This window comes from Athalia rosae, chromosome 2 (genome assembly GCF_917208135.1).
Source record: "Athalia rosae chromosome 2, iyAthRosa1.1, whole genome shotgun sequence".
In the NCBI taxonomy this organism is placed as follows: Eukaryota; Metazoa; Arthropoda; class Insecta; order Hymenoptera; family Athaliidae; genus Athalia; species Athalia rosae.
In genome coordinates this window covers 7,620,015-7,642,779 of record NC_064027.1, presented here as the reverse complement: position 1 = coordinate 7,642,779, position 22,765 = coordinate 7,620,015, and the positions used below count along the sequence as shown (strand labels likewise).

The 22,765-nt window shown below is 47.2% G+C and overlaps 1 protein-coding gene across 5 annotated transcripts in view; it reads right to left on the bottom strand.

Annotated features, from left to right (window-relative positions):
* Positions 1-22,765, bottom strand: part of LOC105686657 (protein O-mannosyl-transferase TMTC2-like) — a 215,454-nt gene that overhangs the window by 81,511 nt on the left and 111,178 nt on the right. For 4 of the 5 annotated variants that reach the window (XM_048651503.1, XM_048651505.1, XM_012401689.3 and 1 more), the window contains exons 2-3: positions 1,733-1,973; positions 1,325-1,618 (exon numbers count right to left, since the gene is read on the bottom strand). In XM_048651503.1, coding sequence (XP_048507460.1) covers positions 1,325-1,618; positions 1,733-1,973 — 535 coding nt within the window. Of the gene's footprint in view, positions 1-1,324; positions 1,619-1,732; positions 1,974-11,108; positions 11,386-22,765 lie in introns of those variants that run through there. The other variant, XM_020852772.2, reaches the window with a different exon arrangement.

Sequence of the window (22,765 nt, the reverse complement as noted above, 5' to 3'; positions counted from 1 at the left end):
ACTAGAACTATCCCATGTGGGGCCGAACAGACTGCCATTCAGATATTTCGCTAAAGAGTTTTCGAGCTGACTGGCGGCCGGGCGATTTATCAGTTTGACGCCGTGAATCCCCAAACGGTGACTTTTTTTTCAACTCACTTTGTGTTGTCCGTCATCTCGAGAAAAGGTAAAATTTCGTCGCAAACGAAACGGAATAAAAATGACCCCGGTGGATCGCGGAAGGCCGACGAATACGCGCGCGCGTCACGGTGCCGCCCGAGAAGAAAAAAGAAAAAAAAAGTAAGAAATTCACCAACTTTTTATCGCCGCTATCTTACACATATGCATTTTATGCAGTCGAGGGAACTTTTGGAAGTGGCAACTTTGGCCTGTTTAAGAGAGATGGAGATCAAGAGCGAGGTGTGAGATGGGGAGGCGCGATGCGAATGACCCCTTGGCATCTATCCAGACCTCGCCGGGGGTGCGACATGCATCACGCCACGCGTCTGGTGCACCTAGTGCATCCTGCCGGGTGGTCCGGGAGGTGGTCGTGCATCAGTTTCCTGTCCAGGGCAGCCCGCGGACCCGCATTGCGTTTTCGAAACTGAAGCGATTCCACGCTATGCATCAGCCTTCGCATTATTGGAATTGAAACTGTCGAATTTTCTCGCACACCGAGCGAAAACGAGCGCCTCGCGTTGTTTCTGCTATATAAATTAGGTATCATCTGTACGATATATCTGCATTCCCATCGAGACACCGTACCACAGCGCCCCGTCCGCTCATGCTGCTATTTTTTCAACAGCCGGTCGTATTCCACCGTTTCCTCGCGTTGGAATTATCTGAGTCTGAGGTGTATTATCTCCTTTCGAAGAAAAGTAAAAAAAACGCGGACGTTCGCCCGACGACGCTCCTTGCGAACGTGGCAACGAAGTGCTAATAACGACTAGACAATCGAATCTCTGCGAGGAAGTTAATCAAAGTCAAAGATGACGTATATACAATTTTCCCGAGGCACTCGCCGCGCTCACTGACTCGCGTACAGATACCGGTTAATCCTCAAGTTTGAACGGAGCGAACGCTTTCGTAAATAATTACGTGATAATTAGCGATAGCAAACAATGAGTCTCTTTTTTTTTTCCCGTGTCTACGAACGGCCCGTACAGGGTGTTCGACGGAGTCGGCTGTGCGCTCCTTTTCGCCGCGCGACCGTCGAAATGAGAAAATCTACGAGGGGCCTCGTTTTTCGCGAGGACCTCCGGACCCTGGTTAATTGTCAACCGCAGGACTGACCTCTACGCGATGTCAAGTTGCGGCCAACGGACGGAATCCTTTGGTTTCCTACCTTTCTCTGCGGTTCGCCGCGACAAAACTCCCACAGTAGACAGAGAGCCAACGACGCTATCCCCGTCTCTTTGGCAAGCGTCGCCAAAGCCGATGCTAGCAAAGTCAGAAAAAGGGGTCCCGGTGTCCGAGCGTCGTCGCAGTGAGTCGCGTAGGCGAGGAAGGCCACCAGGGTAAAAAGACAAGCGAGGAGATCCGCCCGGCCGACGATTCCCGCCACCGCTTCACCGTGCACCGGATGTACGGCGAACAGAAGGCCGGCCATGGCGTGCGCTAAACTCCGCCCTGGAAGTACCTGGAAAATAACCGAAAAAATAATAGGAGCGTAATTAGTACGAGTATTATTCGTCGACCGTATTTTCCGAGAAAAACCGGCGGCTCGGCCGATGCGAAATGAGACGGTATTCACCTTTCTGGCGGCCCTAACGACGAGGCCGGCGCACGCAGCGTGAAGGGCAACGTTCACCAGGTGGTATCCCCAGGGGTCAAGACCGCCGACCAGATAATTGAGGCGAAAAGTTGCCACGCAAAAAGGGCGGTAGCTACCGTGAGATCCCCGTTCCTTCAATGGTGTACCCCAAAAGTCGTCCTCGAGGAGGCGAGACCAAGGCGTGCCCGGAAGAAGGTCGGGATTCGTCAGGATGGCCCTTCTGTAAAAAAAAAAAAGAAACGAGGCTCCGGATTAGCTTGCGTCGTTTGAGAAAAATTAGCATGCGGACGAGAGATGGTCCTATAAATATAATACGCTGGTTCAGGTGCATTGAGGTACGGAGTGGTATATGGAGTAGGCAAACGGGGAGAGAACGAAAGGCGAAAGATTCTTTTCAGGGAAGTAGTTTCGAGTGTCCTCCGAGGATCGCAGCTCGACTCTAAACCGCTTACAATATTAATCGCCTTTAGCTCCGCGACGCGGAGTTCTTCGTTTCTCGTTTGTAAGGCATCCGTTTTTTGCTTCGTGCCGCGGAAGTTGGTGTTGCAGCGATATTCCTTGTATATTTTTTTTTTTTTTTTATTTCGTTTTTTTTTCGTCTTTTATCAATTTTTCGAACGGAGTTTCTTTCGACTGCATTTTTCCGGAGATTCCTCGTTCCGTTTCAGTCGTTGGTACGGGCGTCGGAGGCGGGCGTAATGCCCGAGTTATAACTGACTTCCGAATAACCCGGCAAAGTTGAGAAACCATTTTGCCCAAAGGAGAAATCGATACCACTTTATGAATTCAATAAAGCCCGAGTTATAAAAGTGGCCCGGCAAATCCGATCGTAAACTGACGGTTGGCTGAATAATTTTTTTTTCCTTCTTCTTCTTCTTCTTCTTTTTTTCTTCCGTTTATTTTCAGTGTTTTTTTTTTTTTTTTCTCCTCTCATTTCTTTCTTCTTCTTCTTTACCTCAAGGCACACGTTCCTTTGACTCAACTGGACCAATGTATGGCTTTCCGAAGACCTTAAAAAAGCTTTAAATCTTTTCTACGCTTCCGGCTCGATTTTCTGAAAAACTTGCGATCCGAGCGAACTCATTCACAATTCTACAGCGTGTGACGTGAGGGTGACGATACCGGAAAAAATTATTGCCAGCTCTTGGAAAATCGCGGGGCAAGCGGAGGCAACCTATGCGAATCGGTGAGCGATAATCCCCTCCCCCCCCTCCGATAACAACGCGGGGGGACTCGGAATTTCGTTACCGACATCGAGACAAATTGGAATTTGATACATCATTAAGGCGAGTTATGGAAGGCTTCAAAGATCGGCCCTTCGATTAGAAGCATCCCTCGATATCACCGAGGCGATAGAGAGACCGTAGCGGAAGGAGGACGAGAATCTGAGCTTTTAATTGAGGATTAATATTCATGGGGTCGATCGGTAAAGAGGATATCATCCCGGTAGCTCCGCTGCCACCGGTTCATCCCTCGGCGGCTTCTCCGGCTTATTCCGCAAGTGCGATGATTTCAGTCGGACAAACTGGGAGATCCCTGAAATTCAGCGAGAGCTCACGGATGCTAAATATCCTTGATAAACCGACCGGTAACTAAGCCGATAACATTCGAATAGCCCTCCTCATCCGGCTGCATAGATCAAGAACATGAATATGGCCAAACTCGTAACTCCGATGCTCGCGTATATATTCATAATTTGCTGAACGTACGCGTTGCCATGCACCTCCTCGCGAGAGGTATTCGAGCCACGTGGAGCCTGACGGAAATCTTGAAAAGGTCGTGTAACGGAACTTTTTCTATACACTTCGATCGTAAATTGATCACCGGTTGATCTCCCGGTACGCTTCATTAGTTCCTTTCACCGATGTGTTATACACTCCGGAGCCTTTTTTTTCCCTCAAACTCATTCCGGGGCAGCCTACCGATAAATTGCCACTTGTAATTATTTATTTATTTTTTTCCTTTTCCAAACTACCGAACAAAAGCGAGGAACAAGAATTCGATTCCGCCGTATGTTAACATACCTCGCAAAAGATTCAAAGACATTCTCGGAAATCACCGCGCGAAGACCTCCGCCTCATGGACGTCCGAACGGCTTGATAGCGCGACGACGTAAAGGGCGCTCGGGGATGCAAAGGGTTTGACGGGATACAAGGATAGGGTGGGTTTCGAATACCTTCGTGACCGGAAGGGGAGATCGTCGTACTCCGCAGTTGAGACATTCGTCCTTGATTCAGTGCGACGGAACGCTGCGATCGGCCCTCCGTATTGACCTACGATAGAAGTCACTAAGGCGTGCTCACCAGCTGCCAAACTTTTTGCCCTTCAAGAACCCCCATGTCTAGTTTCCATTTTCTTCTTTTCGGACGTATCGCAGCGGCCATAATTGATCAATGTTCGATCGCCGTTGCGCGCCCGACTTTTCATTCGACGTGACGTCTCGTTGCATTTAACGTTCGCATAGACGAGGAATTGTGCTTTTAATTTTAGACGGTTGCAGATGAGACGACCAGATGCATGCTCGGGATGGTTGATGAGCGAGAGCAGAGGAAGAGGAAGAGGAAGAGGAGGAGGAGGAGGAGGAGGAGGGAAAGAGGGTGAGAGAGCGGAGCTAGATGATATAACCGTTGGTAGAAAATGGAAATACGAAGGAAAACAGATGCGAAGCTGTATATCAGCGCACCGCTATGTCTCAGCTGCTGGTATTATTAATAATAGTGTTCTTGCACGTACAATGAGCGCACCCGCAGTTTCCCGCGTCTTTGTTCGACGCGACTTTCATCGGGGTACACAAAGTCATCGTTGTACTATACCAACGCCGCCTGAAATTTTCCGCAGCCAGGACGAACGCCGCCAACGTTTTCCGAATCGGTAGCGACATTTTGTTTTCGTCTCTCGTCTTCCGTGTATTTTCCTTCAGGCTTTTTCTTCCTTTTATTCGATCCTGTGTTTTCTCTCTCTCTCTCTCTCTCTCTCTCAAAATAAATAAACGGGGAGAATCGGTCGGTCTTTTTCTTTTTCTGCTTTTGTTTACCCGCTCTTCCGCTTTAGATCGGATTCCTCCCGGCGGTCTCAATCATTCGTCGGTGGGCCGAGTAACTCGAGGCGCGGCAAACCGTTCGCCCGATGTAGTTCGCATCGTCCTATACCTACCTACCTATACGAATCGAACAGCCACGGTCGGGACTTTCGACCGAAGAGTGGCGATCGTGCCGCTTACAAAGTGCTTCTTTGCCCGAGGGGGTGCGCCGCCCCCTCTACCCCCACGGGAATCTCGTGAGTTACGAAAGGCAAAGGGAGTTGATGTAGGAGTGTTGGTACCGCGAATGGATATAACATCGCAAAGGGTCGGCCTGATATTAAGACCTCGCCATTGTCGGTGGTATTCGAAGTGGGCGCTCGAAGATACGAGCGATGATCATCGATGTAAAAAATATTCAGACTCGAGGAATCGGTGAAATAAATTTCCGATCTCCGAGGCGGTTCGCCGGCACCCGAGCAACGTTGACGGTAATATGTTGTGAATTAATAATCAGACGGGGTTGGCCGGAGCAATTAAAACGCCAATCCGCGCCATGGATGCGGACCGTTTCGCGGCGATAACTATGAAGTACGATCGGAGGACCCGCGACCTGAGTAAACGCGGCCGCTGTGTCTGCGAATTCGCTCAAGGTCTAATTTATGCCGAGCCTATTTTAACAGGGGTTCGCGTTATCGCGGCGTCGAGGGGACGACTGCGCTAATACGAACCGAGTGATAATTATTCTCGCTCTATCCCCCCCCCCCCCCTACCTCCCTCCCTCCCTCGCCGTAGTCTAAACCCGCGTCTGGGTTTTCCTCGCCCCGTTCCTCCGTCACCGTCCCCGTTCAAGGTTCTCGACGAGCGCCTTATCCGCACTGAAAAATTGAAAATTCTGACGCGAACCGAAGTCCCCCGAGAAAGAGCGCGGCTCGACGATGGTATTTTTTCGTTTCATCGAATCGACGAACGGCGAGCGAGACGAAGTTTCGATTTGTTTTCCAACCGCCGTATGCTCGCGACCGAACGGGGGAAATCATGGAGGTCCGTCAAATTACACCGTGCACGGTGACTGTAGGAAGGGTAGTTCGTTTGTCGGCTAATGCGTGAATTTATCAGTAAACTATAAACTGGGAAGATTTTACACCTCCGCGGCGATAGCGATTGATTTCCGTGGGTACGTGTGTATAGGTGGTACGAACCCGATTGGATAATAGCGACTTAATTTTACTTAGCTTTCAGCAAATGAAAAGCTACTCAAGAGTTCGCCGCGCGAACCGTTGCCTCGAGGAAATGATTTTCGAAAATAGAACAAAAGACTCGTTATTAATTACAACAAAGTAATTAAAAATATCTCTTCCATCAGTCTAATGAAAAATCGACCGCGAAGCTTCTGCTAGCGCGTGGATGGGTGCGTTCAAGGCTCTCGCCCGAACCCGCTCTGCAGCGAAAGCATCCAATCAGCTAAGATATTAAAGAAAATACAGAGCAGCTGGTATTCGAATAATTGATAGCTGCACGCCACCTAAATCATCGGCGCGACTCCTCGCGTCAAATTCTCCGTTAAACTCTCGCGGGGCGTTAAACCGTGCGAACGTGAGAAGAAAGAAAAAAACAAAACAAAAAGAAACCGCATCAAATGGCGGTAAACGTATTCGTTGAATCGCCGAAAGAAACCCCTCCGATCGTCAAGACTCAAAAATGCCGATCAACGACGGCGAAAACCGTCCGGATTCGGGAAGACACGTCTCCGTGTCTGACCGTACCCGAAATTACTACTAGCGCGCCGCGGAGCGCGTAGTCCCCTACTACTGCGGTGCGGATCGGATGATTCATTCGGACTAGGTATGAACGTATAGAGGAGAATATTCCGCACGCTCGGCGCCTGCGACTGTCTGCGTTCGCTTCGTGCGCCGTGTAGTAGATGTACGTACGTAGGTACGTGCATGCAGGTACTTACAATTAGTTTTAGTTTCGGGATGACAAACTTTTTGTTCGTCGTCGTAGCCGCCACTTCGCTTTTCCACGTAGCGTGGAAGCGCCGAGAGCATTAATATCAGGCAAAGTTTCGTGCATAATATTTCGCAGTTAATAACGTCATTTATATCAATTCCTCCGGCGTCCCGTCCCCCTCCCCCAGGTTTTTCCACTCTCCTCGTAACCGGAGCTTCTACCTCCTCTCCTCGCCAAGTCAAGGACGACACTTTCCGAACGTTTCGGTCCAATGCGTGGGACCGAGGAGACGAAGCCATCAATATCAATGCGGCCAGCTGCGCGGAAGACATCGCACGCTTCGATGAAAATATGGTAGGAGATGAGAAAAAGAGGAATGAAAAAACACACAATATTTATGAATAAAACAAGGAAATTCGGAGGTAAAAAGATGTAAACGGTACGTAACGGGAGAATCGACGTACGACGACAATAAGATGTTCGGCGCCGAACAATCGACGAACGTTTTTTTTTCCCGGTCTTTCTTTAGGATGTATCTTTTTTTTCTTCTCATCCCGCACGTAATTTTTCATCGCTGCGACGTTTTTCATTTCATTCCGGGAACAGCCTCGTTGTCCCTCCTATTGAACGGTTGATTTTATACAAGTTTCTTTTTTCATTTGATTTCTGAGTAATGAAAATGCCGAGTCGGAATTCGACTCGCTTGTAACACCTCCGCGATATTTCCCTCCAAGATCACAACCGAGCCGGGGGGGGGGGGTCTTTGACCGACTGCCGATAACGTTAATACATGCAATAATAACCCAATTAAATTGCAAATGTAAACTTGAAGTTCATCACAATATTTGCGTGGGTGGGTATTCAATAGTCCGCAAAGCAATCAAGTTCGGGTGGTTATATACATAGGGCGGCTTATCTGAATTTCGGCAGTTTCCAAATCACCGGTAGAATTCAGATGATTTCAAAGGGGAGTAATATCGCGGTAGCGCGGGTTCGCCCGCGCGGGATTTAATCCTAAAATCGTAAGTTTCCTCTTCCGACGTCGGACGAAAATACACCTCCGTTCGTTTTCCGGGGGTTCCCGCAACTCCTGTTCCGCGTTATCGGTATACGCTGGAAATTTCTCGTCGAGTAATCCCTTCGATTGTTGAAAATTCAGTCAGCTGGGGTGAAAATTTAGTTAACACCGCTTGATTTTCGCATTGACGCGAACCGTACCGGATCGAGGTACCGATTTTCGAAGGGCTGTAAATAGTTGAAACGTATCGCGAAACGTCGCAAGGTTTTACGTGCTCCTTATTCCCGAAAAGTATAAAAATTTTAATATCTGATGCATTTTTGCGATCCCTCGCAGCTCGATCTGCCTAAACGTTTCACGCTCCGATCCCGTTCGCAGATCAGGCCCGGAATACTAATAGCGCGAAGTGAGAAACCCGGTAATTCTTCGCCCCGGAATACGCTGTCTGTCCCAAGTGCCTCGCGGTCTCACGGGTACAACTTCGAAGCGCGGCCTTCCCGCTCACGTCGAATCGGTCGTGTCGTCGAATGCCTTCGAATCTCGGGGTTCTCGCGACTGCACCTTATTCACCTTTTCTCAAGTGCAGCTGTACTCCGCTCTTCGACGCTCGCGAATTCTAATTCTGAGTTCGACAGTCGCGTCTACCGACTCCGTTTCTTACGCACCGATTTTCCGCGTATATTCCGTTCGCGGGACTTGTTGCTCGCGAGTTAGGATTAATTCACTCGGTAATTGTTCGAATTTCGTTTTTCCCGCGTATTACCTGCGAAGTGATTTCATCGCCGTTGAATTAAGCCCGTAAATAAGACGAAGCGAAGCGCGAGGAGATGTTGCAGAATAACGAAATAATAATGGGAATATGAGTTATGCGGCTGCAAATGAATTTCGTTGTCCCGAGCGGAATGAAGAGAGCGCGAGAGAGAGAGGAGAACCACTTAGCCTCCGAGCTAACCGGGACGAGGTAGGTAGTAGTAAACCACCGACTTTGATTTAATGGGCAAACAAATTCAATTCCCAGAAAAGAATCGGAAACCGTTTAGCGGCCGCTTCTGGAATTATCGGTGAGGCTGTCCGCGGCTTTTCTCACCGCGTTGAAATGAATTAATAAATTACCGAGAGAGAAAATGAAAACGAGTATCGATTTACCCTCGACGATATTAAAATCAACCGATGATTAATCCCCTCCCCTCCCCTTCCCTCCCCTCCCGCAAGACCTTGCGTAACGTACAATAGCGGTGAAAAGTTTTCTCCTTCCTCCACATTCTCCTGGATTCGAACACGCGACAAAATCGAACGTAATTGCGAGAAGCATTAAGAAGCTCGTATCGTTCGGCTGCGAGCGAATCGCGTCGTTTTCCTTTTTTTGCCAATTCGCAGCTCCCGCGGGGGTATCGATGACGACCGGCAGAAATCGAGAACCCGACGAAATAAAAAGTAAGAAAATGAGACGAGAAGAATAAATAAAAAATAAGGAGAAATAATAATAAAAAAGAGAAGAAAAGAAACGGAAAGAAAAAAAGGAAGAAGCGGTAAGAGTTGAAACTCTAGACGAGCACTCAGCCTTAAAGGTGTCTTTACGTTGAGCTACCGATGCTTCTCACGTTTCACACTATGCGAAGACACGTCGGAAGTAGATCGACTCGCTAATGGATGTATTTTTCTTCGCGTGATATCTTCGCGGCGTACGGCGACGCGGGGCGGGGCGGGTAGGGACGAGGTGGGGAAGACGAGTGTCGACAGTTGACTTTAATTTCCGTCGAGCGTTAAGTTGAGCAACGGTTCGCTGATGGCGTGGAACGGAAGATGTTTCGAGAGTGGTACACGGGTTTACCCTCGTAAAATGTAAATATTAAGAAACTTGACTCCCGCCCCGGAGTCTGCGCGTTTGTCGAGTTACCTAGCCGTTGACGCCCGACGGACGCGAGGGTCGTTAGTTTCCTGCCGGGATATTAATTGAACAAATTTTTCCACCCCGAACTCCGCTTCAGAGACCCCCCGATCGACAGACTCTCGAAAATTTGAGTCGGCGACGTTGTTACTTCCGAAATTCGAATCATCGCGAAAACGCGCGAGGACAAAAACGTGGACAGGGTCAACGAAAATTTGGTGGGCCCCCTTACAGATTTCGGGATAAATCGATCTTATGGTTATAGTTATATTTCCAGCGAATCGGCCGTACGTTCAGACCGTGGCAAATGTGGCTAACGTTCCACGAATAGAATTCCCAAAAAATAACAGAAATATCCGAGCGGTGAGTCGTAATTGTCGTTTGGGAAAATGTTCAAGTTTTTTAAAGATCAATTCGAGCGCGGGTAACGGAGTCCTTTTAAATAAATTGGAGCGCCGATGGGCGTTTCTATACGTATTTCAAGTTGATGAATACTTTTTTTTTTTTATTCATCTCCTTTTTTCTCGTCATAGCTTAAATTGTACCCGAGTAAGCCCTCGGAGTCCTTCGTGCGGACTATTGTACGGGCGCGATACACGGTGAAAAAGGAGAAAAAAAAAAAAAAAAAAAAACACCCGAAAAAGCACCCTCTCTCGGAGTATTAGCTAAGATGGATAATCCGCTTTGAGATATTTTACTAATTATTGATAAGCGGGGAGAGCGATAAAGTCGGCGTTCGGTGTCTATATAGGACGCTGATAATGCGCGAAACGTATCAACCACGGCGATGACACCCGCCCATAAATTTCGCGCGCCCCTCACTTCCGAGTTTCCACATCAACTTGGCAGACAAGATTTTGCAGTGCAGCGCGTCTACGCGATAGTCGTACACGTATACATACCTATATATAACTACAGATACGCATCGCTCTCTCGCAGTCTCGTTGCCCCGAAGAAAGGAAACTGCTCGACAAAGCTACGCGGGGAGGAGGAACGGCGGGGGCGGAGGGGGATGAGACGGATGAGGAGGAGGGAAGTACACCTAAAATTTGAGCGAAAACTTTGACGCTGGTCTCTTGGGCGCTGTCGCTCGCTGCCAGCAATTTGCACACAGTTCTCCCGCTCCGCGCCAGGCACCGCCGACTTTCCACTCCCCATCGCCTCGACGCTCTTCCCGTCTCCGCGCTCCCCGCTCCGTCCTCCTTTTCTCCGACTTTTTCTCCTTCGCGTCCTTCGACCTCCTCCCTCGCAAATGACTCGAGGAACGTGCCCCAATCGCGGACCGTTTCCACCCCCCGGGAGAGGGTGTCTCTCCTAGAAGTACCGGTGATGGCCTGACGCTACATTTTGTCAGACATTCCCTCGCGCGGTGGCTCGGAGAAGACCCGGGGAGGAGAGGAGGGGGGAGAGGGGGGGAGAGGGGGGGAGACGGGGGAGAGGACGACGGGAGACGAAAAAGGGGAGTCCAAATAAATACCTGGCTAAATCGTCCGGAAAACTCATTCCATCCTTCAACCCTCGGCCCGGGTTTTAGGTCGGGACCTGGGAGACCTCAGACCTCACAACGAAGCAGAAAGGCTTTGCACCTTACCGGCGAAGACACCGCGCGCGGACCTTTGTCCGGGGCCGCACGGTAGCGGCGGTGCGCTATTTGCAAACCCGGACGGATTCCGAGTGTCGGACATACGAACGTAACACGTACGCATACTCGAGCGTAACGCGATGGTCGTTTGTATCGGGAATGCGAATTAAACTCGACTGCACACAACCCAGCTGCACCGTTGCCATTATCTTTCACTGCAGACGATTTTCCGCGCACTGCTTACTCTAAAGTAGAAACACATTTACTCGCATCATTCTTCCCAGACGCCGCGAGTCACGGTTCGTTCCCCCGGCTGTTCTATTATTTTCTTATGTACACGTTTATACGCCATAGGTACACACAGCCGGCGGATTGATTGCTGCAATTTCGTTCGCGTGCTATCAATTTCATAAGTGTAGAGGAGCGAGCCCCGACTCTTAGCTCAGCTCTTCGCGGGGGTTCGGATGCGAATGTACAACGAAGCCGCGTGAGCGGCAATTTCGGAATTCGTTCAACCGAAAATAAGGTGGAACCGGAGTAGTTGAATCGTAATTTCTGTTATCGCCGTAATCAAAGCGTTAATTATTGTGTTGTCAACGACGCGGCAGTTCCTATCTTGACTGGAAAACTACCCACTGAGATTGCACAATTCACTTTAACTACGCTCGTAACAAAGTTTAAATTATTTTCTCGACTACCGCCGCTAACGCCGTTCGATAAGTTGCGATTTCACCTGCTCCGTTCCGCTACGTTCGTCCGACTACTTTACACGCGAATCGTAAAAATTGCCGCACCTATTTTTCCGCCCATATGAAATGAATTCGCGACTCGTGTAGCCCGATCATCCAAGGCACTTTCTTTCGCTCGATGGAAAGCAACAGCTTCAAAGGGCGTCGATACGTACAAATTGATCCTATATTCCAACGAGTGGACGAAGGATCGATTCGCGAAAGATTCAAGACCGCGCCGAGGGCCATAATAGAAACCCCTGACGGGGTCAATCTCCTAACGGCCCATCCGGAAAGCTAACCTACCCCCATCAATCACTACCTTGGTCCGCGCGACGGGGAGCGAGCGAAAGGTTGGCAACCTTATACTGTGCGTCGGTGTTATCTACTCGCACCTTCGCCCATAGCCACGCCACGCAACGTAGATATATAAGAAGAGCCCGAGACGCACTGCAGATACCGCTAAATTTCAACCCTGTAAAACCCTACCGCCGGTCCTTTGTTTCTGCAGCCGTTTCTTATCTCGCAAAAATTTGCCGGGATTTCCCTCCCACGGCGTTTGCCAGCTACTTTTATTCTACGTTGAATAAAGTCTCGCGCGCGATAATCAAAGCTAAGCGATCAAACGAGGATCGGGTCCGGAGTGTAAAAAAAAAAAAAAAAAACGAACTAAAAAGGCAAAGAGGAAGAGTAAAAAAGTGTCGCTCATATTTGGTTAACGCGAAGTTGATTAATCCATTAATTTTCGCACGTCAGTCGGGCGTCGTACGTGAGCAAAACCTTTTTTCGGGTAGATGAATCACGTGAGTCATATTCGGTCCGACAGTTTTTATAGCTTCGTGACGCGACGAACCCGAGAGCTTTCCAAAATGGTGATCGGTGAACCAAAAGTTTGACGGGTCAGTTTCAGGGGGGGGCGCGTGAACTTCATCGTTCGCTCTAATTTGTTTGATTATATTCTGACGATATTCGACCATTATCGACCGGTCTTGCGATTTTCGGGGATTCGATGCTCACTGACTCGAGTTACGGAGGAAACGGGATATCCTGCGGCAGCGTGCGCAGTTTGACCGCATCTGCCTCGCGGAGAATGGCAAGTCGATCACAAAATTTAGGGAACCTGAATCAAAACCACCAACTACGGTTTCTACCAATTAGCTCATTATCCGATACGCTGATTCGGGTGTGTAATGCACGCGAGTAGACTACGAAATATGCTCAGATTTCATACGCTGACCTCTGCCAAATTTTAAAGCAAATTCAGACGATTTTCGAGTGGTAAACTCGGTCTGTGGAGTTTCGGTACATTTTTTCGAAGAAACAAAAAATCAATATCCGTGAAACTTGCATCGAAAAATGTTGCCACCTCTGTCGTAGGAATCGGATATCCGAAGAGAATCCTCGGGTGGTTTTTGCTAAATATTCATCAGCTACATATCAGGCGGCAATAGGAGATATCCGGTGGCGAAGGACTCCGGGCGAGATACACCCTCGGCGGTATAAGGTACTCACCGTTGATACGTGCCACTTTTACGAGGTCATAAAATTAATACAGTTTTTTATTCGCCCCTGGCTAGCTGCCACCAATCGTGCTTCGGCTTTTCTCAATGGCCGGCCGTTAGCGATTGTATTCGAGGTTCGATCCTCTCCTCGGATCTCCTTTCTTCTCTCTCCGGGCGGCGCGGGTTTCCTTTTCCGATTCATCGTCTCCCGTTCACCCCGCAGTTCGACGCTTCGAACTATTTCGTCCTGATTGGCCTGTCTTGATTATTGACTCGAACATTCCACTATCCGCGAGGGGCTCTCAATAAAGATCATTTTCCCTTTGTGCCGGCTCAAACTGCGGAAGCTCCAAAGCCAGACGCTCGACTATTTCCAGATATCTTTCTCCTTCTCGGTTTTGTTAAAGTTTCTCTTTCCCGCCGCGGCGGCGGAGGTACGACGACCACGACCCCCCCCTTTTTGCATTCAAGTTCGAATCGGAGCCGATAACCGATTCGAGCAATCACGCGCAAAGGTCCTCGATTCGTCAAACTCAACGACCAATACCACCGCCCGCCCGACGTTACACCATCGACCGATTTCAAATCACCCGCTCTCCCAAAGTACAAAGGATTCGAATCCTCGGTCATCGGGACTTGTATACGGCCCCCGCCTCTCCCCCCCTCCCCCCCGTCTTCTCACGGAATAAGGATTTTCCAAATCGCTCTATAGTAAATCGAGATACGGAAAATAAGGCTGTGCGAGATGCGATCTCTACCCTCGGAATTGCTGCTCTCGTACTTTGACGAGGGCTATATTTTCTTCTTTTTTTTTTTTCTACCTCGCTTGTGAAATAAAACGAGAAAAAGCATCCCGCAATATTTATTTTACCCCCCATTTTTACCTGCACACTTCCAATAACGATCCAGGTCGCAACCGACGTACGAAAACTTGTCGTGTTACTTCATTTTTCAAAAGTTTCGAAGTCAATGATCTCTCGACGTGTTCCGTCCGCACCCCAGGGACAGTTATATGGATATATCCTTCCCGGTCTATTAGCCATAATACTCGTTAATACCACGGGACAGGTAATCGACGTCGCTATAGTCGTTTCTCAGCGAAACTCCCGTCGGCGACGGACGTCCGTATACGTATAGAACGTACGGTACGAGGGTACGTGCGAGCGTATCGCAAACGATATCGTATAATACTTACGACGTACGCCCTCGCCGTGTGGGGTTCTTCGCGTACACGGGCCGATAGATGTGGGGGGGGGGGGGGGGGAAAGGTGTACCTGACGCGGGTAGGGGGACGTCAGGATGTCAGGGTGCCAGGTGCGACGTCACGCCGCCTCGGTCTCCAACACCCCTCCACCTCGTTTCCCCAGTCATCCCCTTCTATTCAACGTGTTAGCTTTTATTATCGTTTGCTTTTAGACGGCTGACAGATACAAATCGTTACATATTCCCAACGCCCATTGTCTTCCTCATAATGGCGATTGTTAGCGGGGCGCTAGCGTTCGATCAGCGGCGGCACGGCGTCGCAACCACCTAGAAGCAACTTGTACAAAACTCCTTTCATTACGTCCGAGAAGACAAATTGTGCGACGTCCATAAGCCGAAATTCAAATTGGTCGGGATGAATTTTCAGGAATCACATTCTCTCGTCGGAACCGTTGATCGTTACGGATTGATTGGATATCCGCGGTCGCAGCCCCCGACGTATTCGTAACGATTCGACGTATAAATACATTTGTATGGGTACCTATACGGTACCGGAGATGCGAAGTGTTTCGTAATATGGATCGCGTGCCTCACATTTCGCATGTTTGGCGACGTATTAACCGGTGGTAACGCGTAGGTTGCGCGCTACGAGCTAGTGGGTTAGTCGTGAAATATTGATTCGACATTTGTACAGCGCTATTTGCGAGCGGCGGTTTATAACCAACGATCGACGACGATGGCTACGGAATGCCTTATTATCCATGTTTTACAGACGTTGTTCCAGAAACGCGAAGGTTGACGGTGACGGCTATGATAATAACCAACCGTTTCGACGTTTCCACTTTGCCCCGCGGTTTAATTGATCGCCGAAGAGCTTTGACGAGTTTATTAGACGTATAGAATTCATAGGATATCGTATATTGTAATTTTGTACGACGGGCGATCGATCGATCGCGAACGAGGAACCCCCCCCCACCCCCCTCCACCCCTCCGACGGACGATCGAATCCACGAGGTATAATACAATTTCTGCATCTCAGAGCTCGGAAATTCCAACCGCTAGGTAATTGAACATGACGTCAAACAGACAATCCATCGTACGTATACATACGGCGGATGAAACAGTCGCTGGAAAATACGAGCGTGTACCACGCTAGGTGTGTAGCGAGCGCCGACGACTAGTATAATAATGCCTCCGCGTACATCAACTTCGCCGTGTAAGAAATACCCTCCCCCCCGCCCCTCTACCATGTTCGGAACAAGTCACGAAAGTGATGAATTGTGCGCATTGTTCGGATTATAAAACACCTGAACCCTCCTTACGCCGTAGTACAAACTACCTAGCGCACACAACCGAATTTCAAAGTCACACCTGTCCGACGTTCGCCCATTGAAAGACTCAGGTGCAATTTATCAGCGAAATTATTATTTATTAACGTCCAACGATCCGAGTTAATTGGTCTCCGATGGCGAGCTTGTGAAATGTTATTCATTCCCGGTGAAGAAGGTGTTGGATGTGAACATTTTTTATTCTTGGAAATATAGTAAATTTCCGTGCGGTAAATTATTCCCCAATTAACGCGCGTACCGATCGATCGAAGTTCGGTAATTTTTAAATTCGAGAAAGGGGTTAACCGTGTGTCATTAGCACGTAGCGAATCGAACGAGGCCAATGAAAAATGTCATCAGAATTTAGATTCTCGTTCTTCGGATATTGTTATTAATTTTAATCCGATGGACGTGAAAATTCGTCGACGTCAAGAGCGTAACCATAATTCGTACAGTAGGTCCACGAGCGCGACCAGCGTGCATATTAGTTTCGCGGCAATCGATACATTGATTATTTGTTTCGACGAGCGGCGAACCATTGCCGCTAGTCCTCGACTATAGATTTCGGTATTCATTGCCTACTCTCCGGAGTGCAATTAATTATTCATATAAGCGCCACCGATCCTGACGGCGCGGTGGTCCGCCCTCTGCATCCGCGCCTGCAGCTCACGCCCTTCGCTCGATTCGCGATATTAGAATAATTCCGTACCTTCGCCACTCGCCCTCAAACACTCCACGCGCTACGTCGTTAATTCAACGCGTAACGGTTAGAAGCGTTAAAAAAACAAACGATTCGGACAACTTTTCGGGGATCGGATGCGGGATTACCTGGACGAAACCGACGGAGTAGTCGTCGATGCCGCGTGTACGGCGGAGGACGAAATTTTTACGATCTTGAAAAACGAGTAATTTTATTTACGGCTGTCAGTTTCTCCGGTAAAAAAAAAAAAAGAAAAAGCCCTTACTCCTATAAATTTTAGCTGAGAAAGCGTCTCCTGAATCTCCCGATTCTGGCATTTCCGTTTTTCAACCTCTGCACCGAGGTTAGAGGCGGCCAACCCCCTCGAGTTCCTCATTTCATTTCATCAACTTGATCCGGAGTTTTCGATGCCCCGCCGTTTTCTCCTCTCCATTTTTACCTTTTTTCCTTCCGCCAAGTAACCCCTTTTTCAACCACGGCAATGGAGGGAGGAGGGGGGGGGGGGAGAAGGGAGGGAGACCGAAATCAACTCTCAATCAACAATACGTTTATATTCCTCCGGCTGCAGTACGAGGCGTGGGTTTCCGAAGGACACGAAACGATCGATGACGGAAGACTGCGACTGCTGCAGGATATGCGTGATTTCGTATAGTTTGATTTTCTTTTTCACTCCAGTTCGCTGTTACGGTACATATATGTATATATATATATCGTATTTTTGAGTTAAAAATGTATAAAAGAACCGGCGGTGTCCTCGATTCCTGAATATCCCGTCTCCCAGAGAAAAGAGGAAAGAAAGCTTTGAGCAATCATATGCAATCGTTTCCCGAAGATCCTTCCGTAGCTTAAGGGCGATTTCTGCGAATATAAGGGGTGGGTATATATATAGGAGTAAGGGATGGGGTCCTCGATTCTTTCTCAATTCCCTCTGGCTCTTAAAAATATCCCGAGAAGGAAAGAGCAGAGCTTTCCCCCGAGAGACGAGAGGATTCAATTTTTTACCAACGTTCAATACTCGAAACGTTAAATGTTAGGCATCGAATGCCTAATATCCTCCCGTTCTCATCCTGCGGATTTCGACTCTCCTCCACACTTTTTCGCTGATCGAATATCGTAGGAACGCGAAAAAATAATAAAAATAACGATAATAATCGTAATAACGGGGGAAACTCAATCTTGCCGAAATGAGACGAAATTTCTTATACTCCTGTATTACCGTACGTGCGGTATAACCCCGAGTTTCAATATATCTATGCCCGAGTCCTCCGATGCCGTTTATTTTTATCACGATATACCCATTTCTACACCTCGTATAAACCGCGTCTAACAATTTGCAAAATTTTAATAACCTCGTGAATAATTAATTAATCGCCTTATGTGCTTCGGGGTGGTTCTATGGAGGTGACGTGACCTCTCAATGCCCGAAGCGTTCTTGATGTGGACGTTCGTCGTTCGATATCGCCTGAGTTGGATAACTTGACTCGTTTTCCTATGGTTACATACCTACGCGAACACCACAGCCGAACTTTGTTCACGAATATAATTCCACCGTGTTGATTTGTCGCCGTCGCTTGATGATACTTTGAGCTGTTGGGGTAAAATCGATGATCGAAATTTATGGACGTAAAATGTGTGATATAATGACACCGATGTATACCTGTCATGATGACTTTTTAACACGATCGATTTTTGTTACTTGATAGTTTTTATTCACTCGTCGCTCCGACTGAACTATTTATTCATTCTGGCGTGGTGCGTGTGCCCTTCTGGGGAACAGTTGGGCAAACGATCAAGAGAATATTTCATTTTTTGGGATTACGTTAGAGAAGTGCCCTACGGTCGATTTTTAAAATACTTCATTTTTGGGCCAAAAATTGAGTATTTTAAAAATCGACCGTATGGCACTTTTCTGACGTATTTTGACCTCAGGAATCCGAATCTGGAAGAAAAATTGACCTATCTCTAAAATTGACCAAGTTATCGCCAATTTTCACCTTTTCGGGGTCAAAAATAAAAAATTAATTTTTTAGTCTATATTAATGTGATTTGAGCCCAGGAATCCGAATCCGGAAGAAAAATTAGTCTATCTGCAAAAATGACCGAGTTATTCTCATTTTTTCGCATTTTTTGGCATAAATTTGAGGATATCTCGAAGGGAAAAAATCGTAGCTCAATTTGGACAACGGATTCGTGTTTCTGAGGTCAAAATACATAAGAAAAGTGCCATACGATCAATTTTAAAAAATAAAAATTTTTGGTCAAAATTTGAAAAAATCGTAAGGGGTACCCCTTGGAAAAATCTCAAATTTTGACCAAAAATTTTTATTTTTAAAAATTGATCGTATGGCACTTTTCTTATGTATTTTGACCTCAGCAACACGAATCCGTCGTCCAAATTGAGCTACGATTTTTTCCCTTCGAGATATCCTCAAATTTATGCCAAAAAATGCAATAATTCGGCGATAACTCGGTCATTTTTGCAGATAGACCAATTTTTCTTCCGGATTCGGATTCCTGAGGTCAAATTACATTAATATAGACTAAAAAATCAATTTTTTATTTTTGACCCCAAAAAGCTGAAAATTGGCGATAACTCGGTCAATTTTAGAGATAGATCAATTTTCCTTCCGGATTCGGATTCCTGAGGTCAAAATACGTCAGAAAAGTGTAATATAAACAATTTTTGAAATACTTCGTTATCGGCCTAAAAATGAACAATTTTTCTTCGGCAGTGTTTCAATGTATTTTCATGTATCTGAAGCTCAAGAATCTGAATCTGCCAACAAAATTGATTCATTTCTATGTTGTATCATTTCCATAGGAATATTATTATCATCATACTTATATTACACGGTTCACGGCATTTCTCGCGATTCATTACATTCGTTCGAATGATTTGGTTTACGTCTGAAATCGATATAAGTATAATTTCGTTCGAATATCTCCGATCAAAGAAGAAGCGAGCGAGAATATCGAGTTTGAGAAGACGGCGGGGGCGTCGGAGTATACAAGTCTCGAAAATGCAAACATCTCTCGAAGCACCGGCAGCAGTAGCAGCTGCAGCGGCAGATCTTCGAAAATTAAAGGCTAATATTTGCGGGAGGGTCGGTCCGTATAATACACCTCTATATACATTTTACATATAAATATACATATATTATATTCCTCGTTCAATATTAATTGTTATTTCTCGCTTATAATTAACTCGGAGAACGAGTACGGGATAACGTTAAAGCTCGCTTATATATACACGTATAATATGTATATTGCATTATATAACAGACATATAGATGTTAAAATATTCTTGGCAGTTCGTTGCCAGGGAATTTTCAACGCTGTGTATTGCAATTAACTTTAACGAACTAACTATAAAGAAACTTAAGATCTTTAGGTACGTTCTAGCGGCTCGCCACACCGTTAAAATCATTAGCACATGGGTGCACCCGTGCCGGTTCGTTTAAACAAAGTTTAACACGTTTAAAAACTTCCCCTATACCGATGATACCCGTCCCGTGTTTTTTTTCGTAATACTTTCACTCGAGCTTTTCCCCTGTCTCGGCGTCCCGAGGATAAACGGGCATCCGCACACCTATATCGGCTGATATTCGACTCTCTTCTCCCGGATTTATTTTTTTTCCCAAACTCCGTACCGCGAGTCTCTGATTCGGCACAGGTATTCCCGCTGAAAACTACAGCGAAAGGTCGTTCGGTCGGAGCAGCGCGAAGCCCGTCCGCTTCCACGTGTATTAAAAAAATAATTCAGGATTATTGATGATCCATAGGCGGTCGCGCGGGTGTACGACGGATAGAATATTCGGGCCGATGGCACGAGGTCAAGTTTCACACGTCTAACCGGGACGCCCTGTCATCTGCGAAGGATTGATCGCCCTCCACACTCAGCGCTCCTGATCCTCATAATACTATTTTGCTCCATTGCGCTCTCCCGCTGCTTTTCCAATTTCTATAGCGCCTCGCGCGTTTTCACGACGTTCCCCGATCCCCGCGTATGCTGGTACGTCGTATATACATATTTTTATTCAGGTATTTATTCATTTATTTCCTTCATTTTTTACGAACTCACACCGTCTTCGTAGTACGTAACGCCGTCGACATTTTTGCTGCATAACGTTATACCCGTATATACGTACACGTATTTAAAGTATACGCTCAATGTTTGCACCGGCTAACCCGAAACTAACTTTTTTGCACCGTCTCCTATATGTGCACCCCTCTTTTTCCTCGCTACGTACGTCTTACGTCTTACACTTCGCCATCGCTTGCGTAATTTATGTCAATATCACCGCAAACTTTGCGATTCGAACTTCGGTACAGTCAGCTGTTTGTTCTGCAGCAACCGCGAATCCCATTCGATCCGGCTATGATATTTCCTTTTTTTTTCTTTGCGGTACAAGAAGTTCATGAAATGCGAGGATAGCCTTTTTCTCGCGAAATACATTAGTTCAGTTGAAAAAAAGAATGAAAAAATCGACGATCAAGATCGATCGTTATTCAAGGTTGCGACCTGTCGGAGTAATCGCCGCAGTGAGAGGTGCGGAGTACGCCACGAATCTGGTAATCTGAATAAGTTGTCGGGGGTAAACGTGTACACGAAGTGTACGTTATACCTATGTATACGTATGTGACGCGTGTGCGTCGAGGCGCTAATTAACCTGAACAGGGGAGAGTTTGGTGCGGGGTGGCCTAGAGCACGTCGCTATTTCCGTAAACTTTGTTTTCCGTTTACTACGTGAAGCCCATGAATCATGATTTTAATATACTTAGCGTAACCGTGGCTCCTGGCAGAGAGATGTACATACATAGGGTATAGGCGGTGTATATATATATATATATACAAGGCGAAATAAGCGAGAGATGTGCCGTTAGGGCAGGCCGGTAACGTTTTGACTTATTAGCTCCGGGTTTCTAGGGTTTAATCCTCCTAATTTGGTTCACTTTCACGAGTTTATTAGGCTCGAGCTGCCGGTGCTCAGGTTATTATCGAGCATCTGCGTGCCGTCTGATGCCACGGAGACGAATAAAATTTTCGAGAGAAGATTTCTACCTCGGAGGAAAACTCCTTTCCTCCCTCCTTTCCTCCCTCCCTCCCTTCCACCCCCCAGTGAAACGCGAGGGATAAAAATTATATCCCGCCAATATTTGACTCTAATATCACCGAATTGCGACGAGTATAATACGAATAGCCGAAACGTGCGCGTACCCTCGAAAGGTTCAGCTTCCGTCCTTTATGTACGACGTACGTACATTATGTGGGTAGTTATATACCTGCGTACATATATATGTATGTATATGTATAACGTACGTATTCGCCCTTGTATTACTACGCGACTCGTGTAACGCAGTTGTATACAATGGAATGCTATACCGTCGTCGTAAAAAGGCAACGATACAAGGTCCTGCAAGCTGTGCTTTCGCTTCGTTCGTTTCCCGGGGATATAACGTCGCCATAATCTCAACTGATAGCGAAGAGAAAATAATTCCAGTTCCAGCGATACGAAATAATTGGCTGTATCCCCGTTTCGCATGCCTTCTCCGTATGGCAACTGAAAAGCCGATCACCGCCATTCGGATGGTACAAATTTCTTAATAATAGACGACTCGGAGTTTCTTCATCTCCTTGTCGCGTTCACGTTACTCCGGTGATATTCGTCAGCCACATTAGACGTCTGCGTTTGATACGCATAAGCTCCTTGGTAACTCGATGTTTCGTAAGATTCCGTTCAGAGAAAGGCAAGGAGTTAATCGTCGAAAATTTTTTATCAAAATTTCTCCCATCGTCAGTTTTCGAAGTTTCAGTCTCCGGCCAATAATCAGCCATTTCAACGAGTCGCTGAGACGAAAAGAGAAGTCTAACGACTCCTCTCAAATTTCGGGTGCAAATCAATGGCGGCCGTCGCCGTCCCCTAAATTAGGCGGATCCCGAGGAAATTCGTAGTGTCCGGTGTCTTCTGATTTACTCATCGTCATTCGATCCTCGAAAATTCGACGCGGTGTCGTTCATTTGTAAAGATATGAAATCTGAGAAAGAGACGAGGCTGAGTTCGAGGCTAGGAGCAGCTATCGAGAGGCGAGT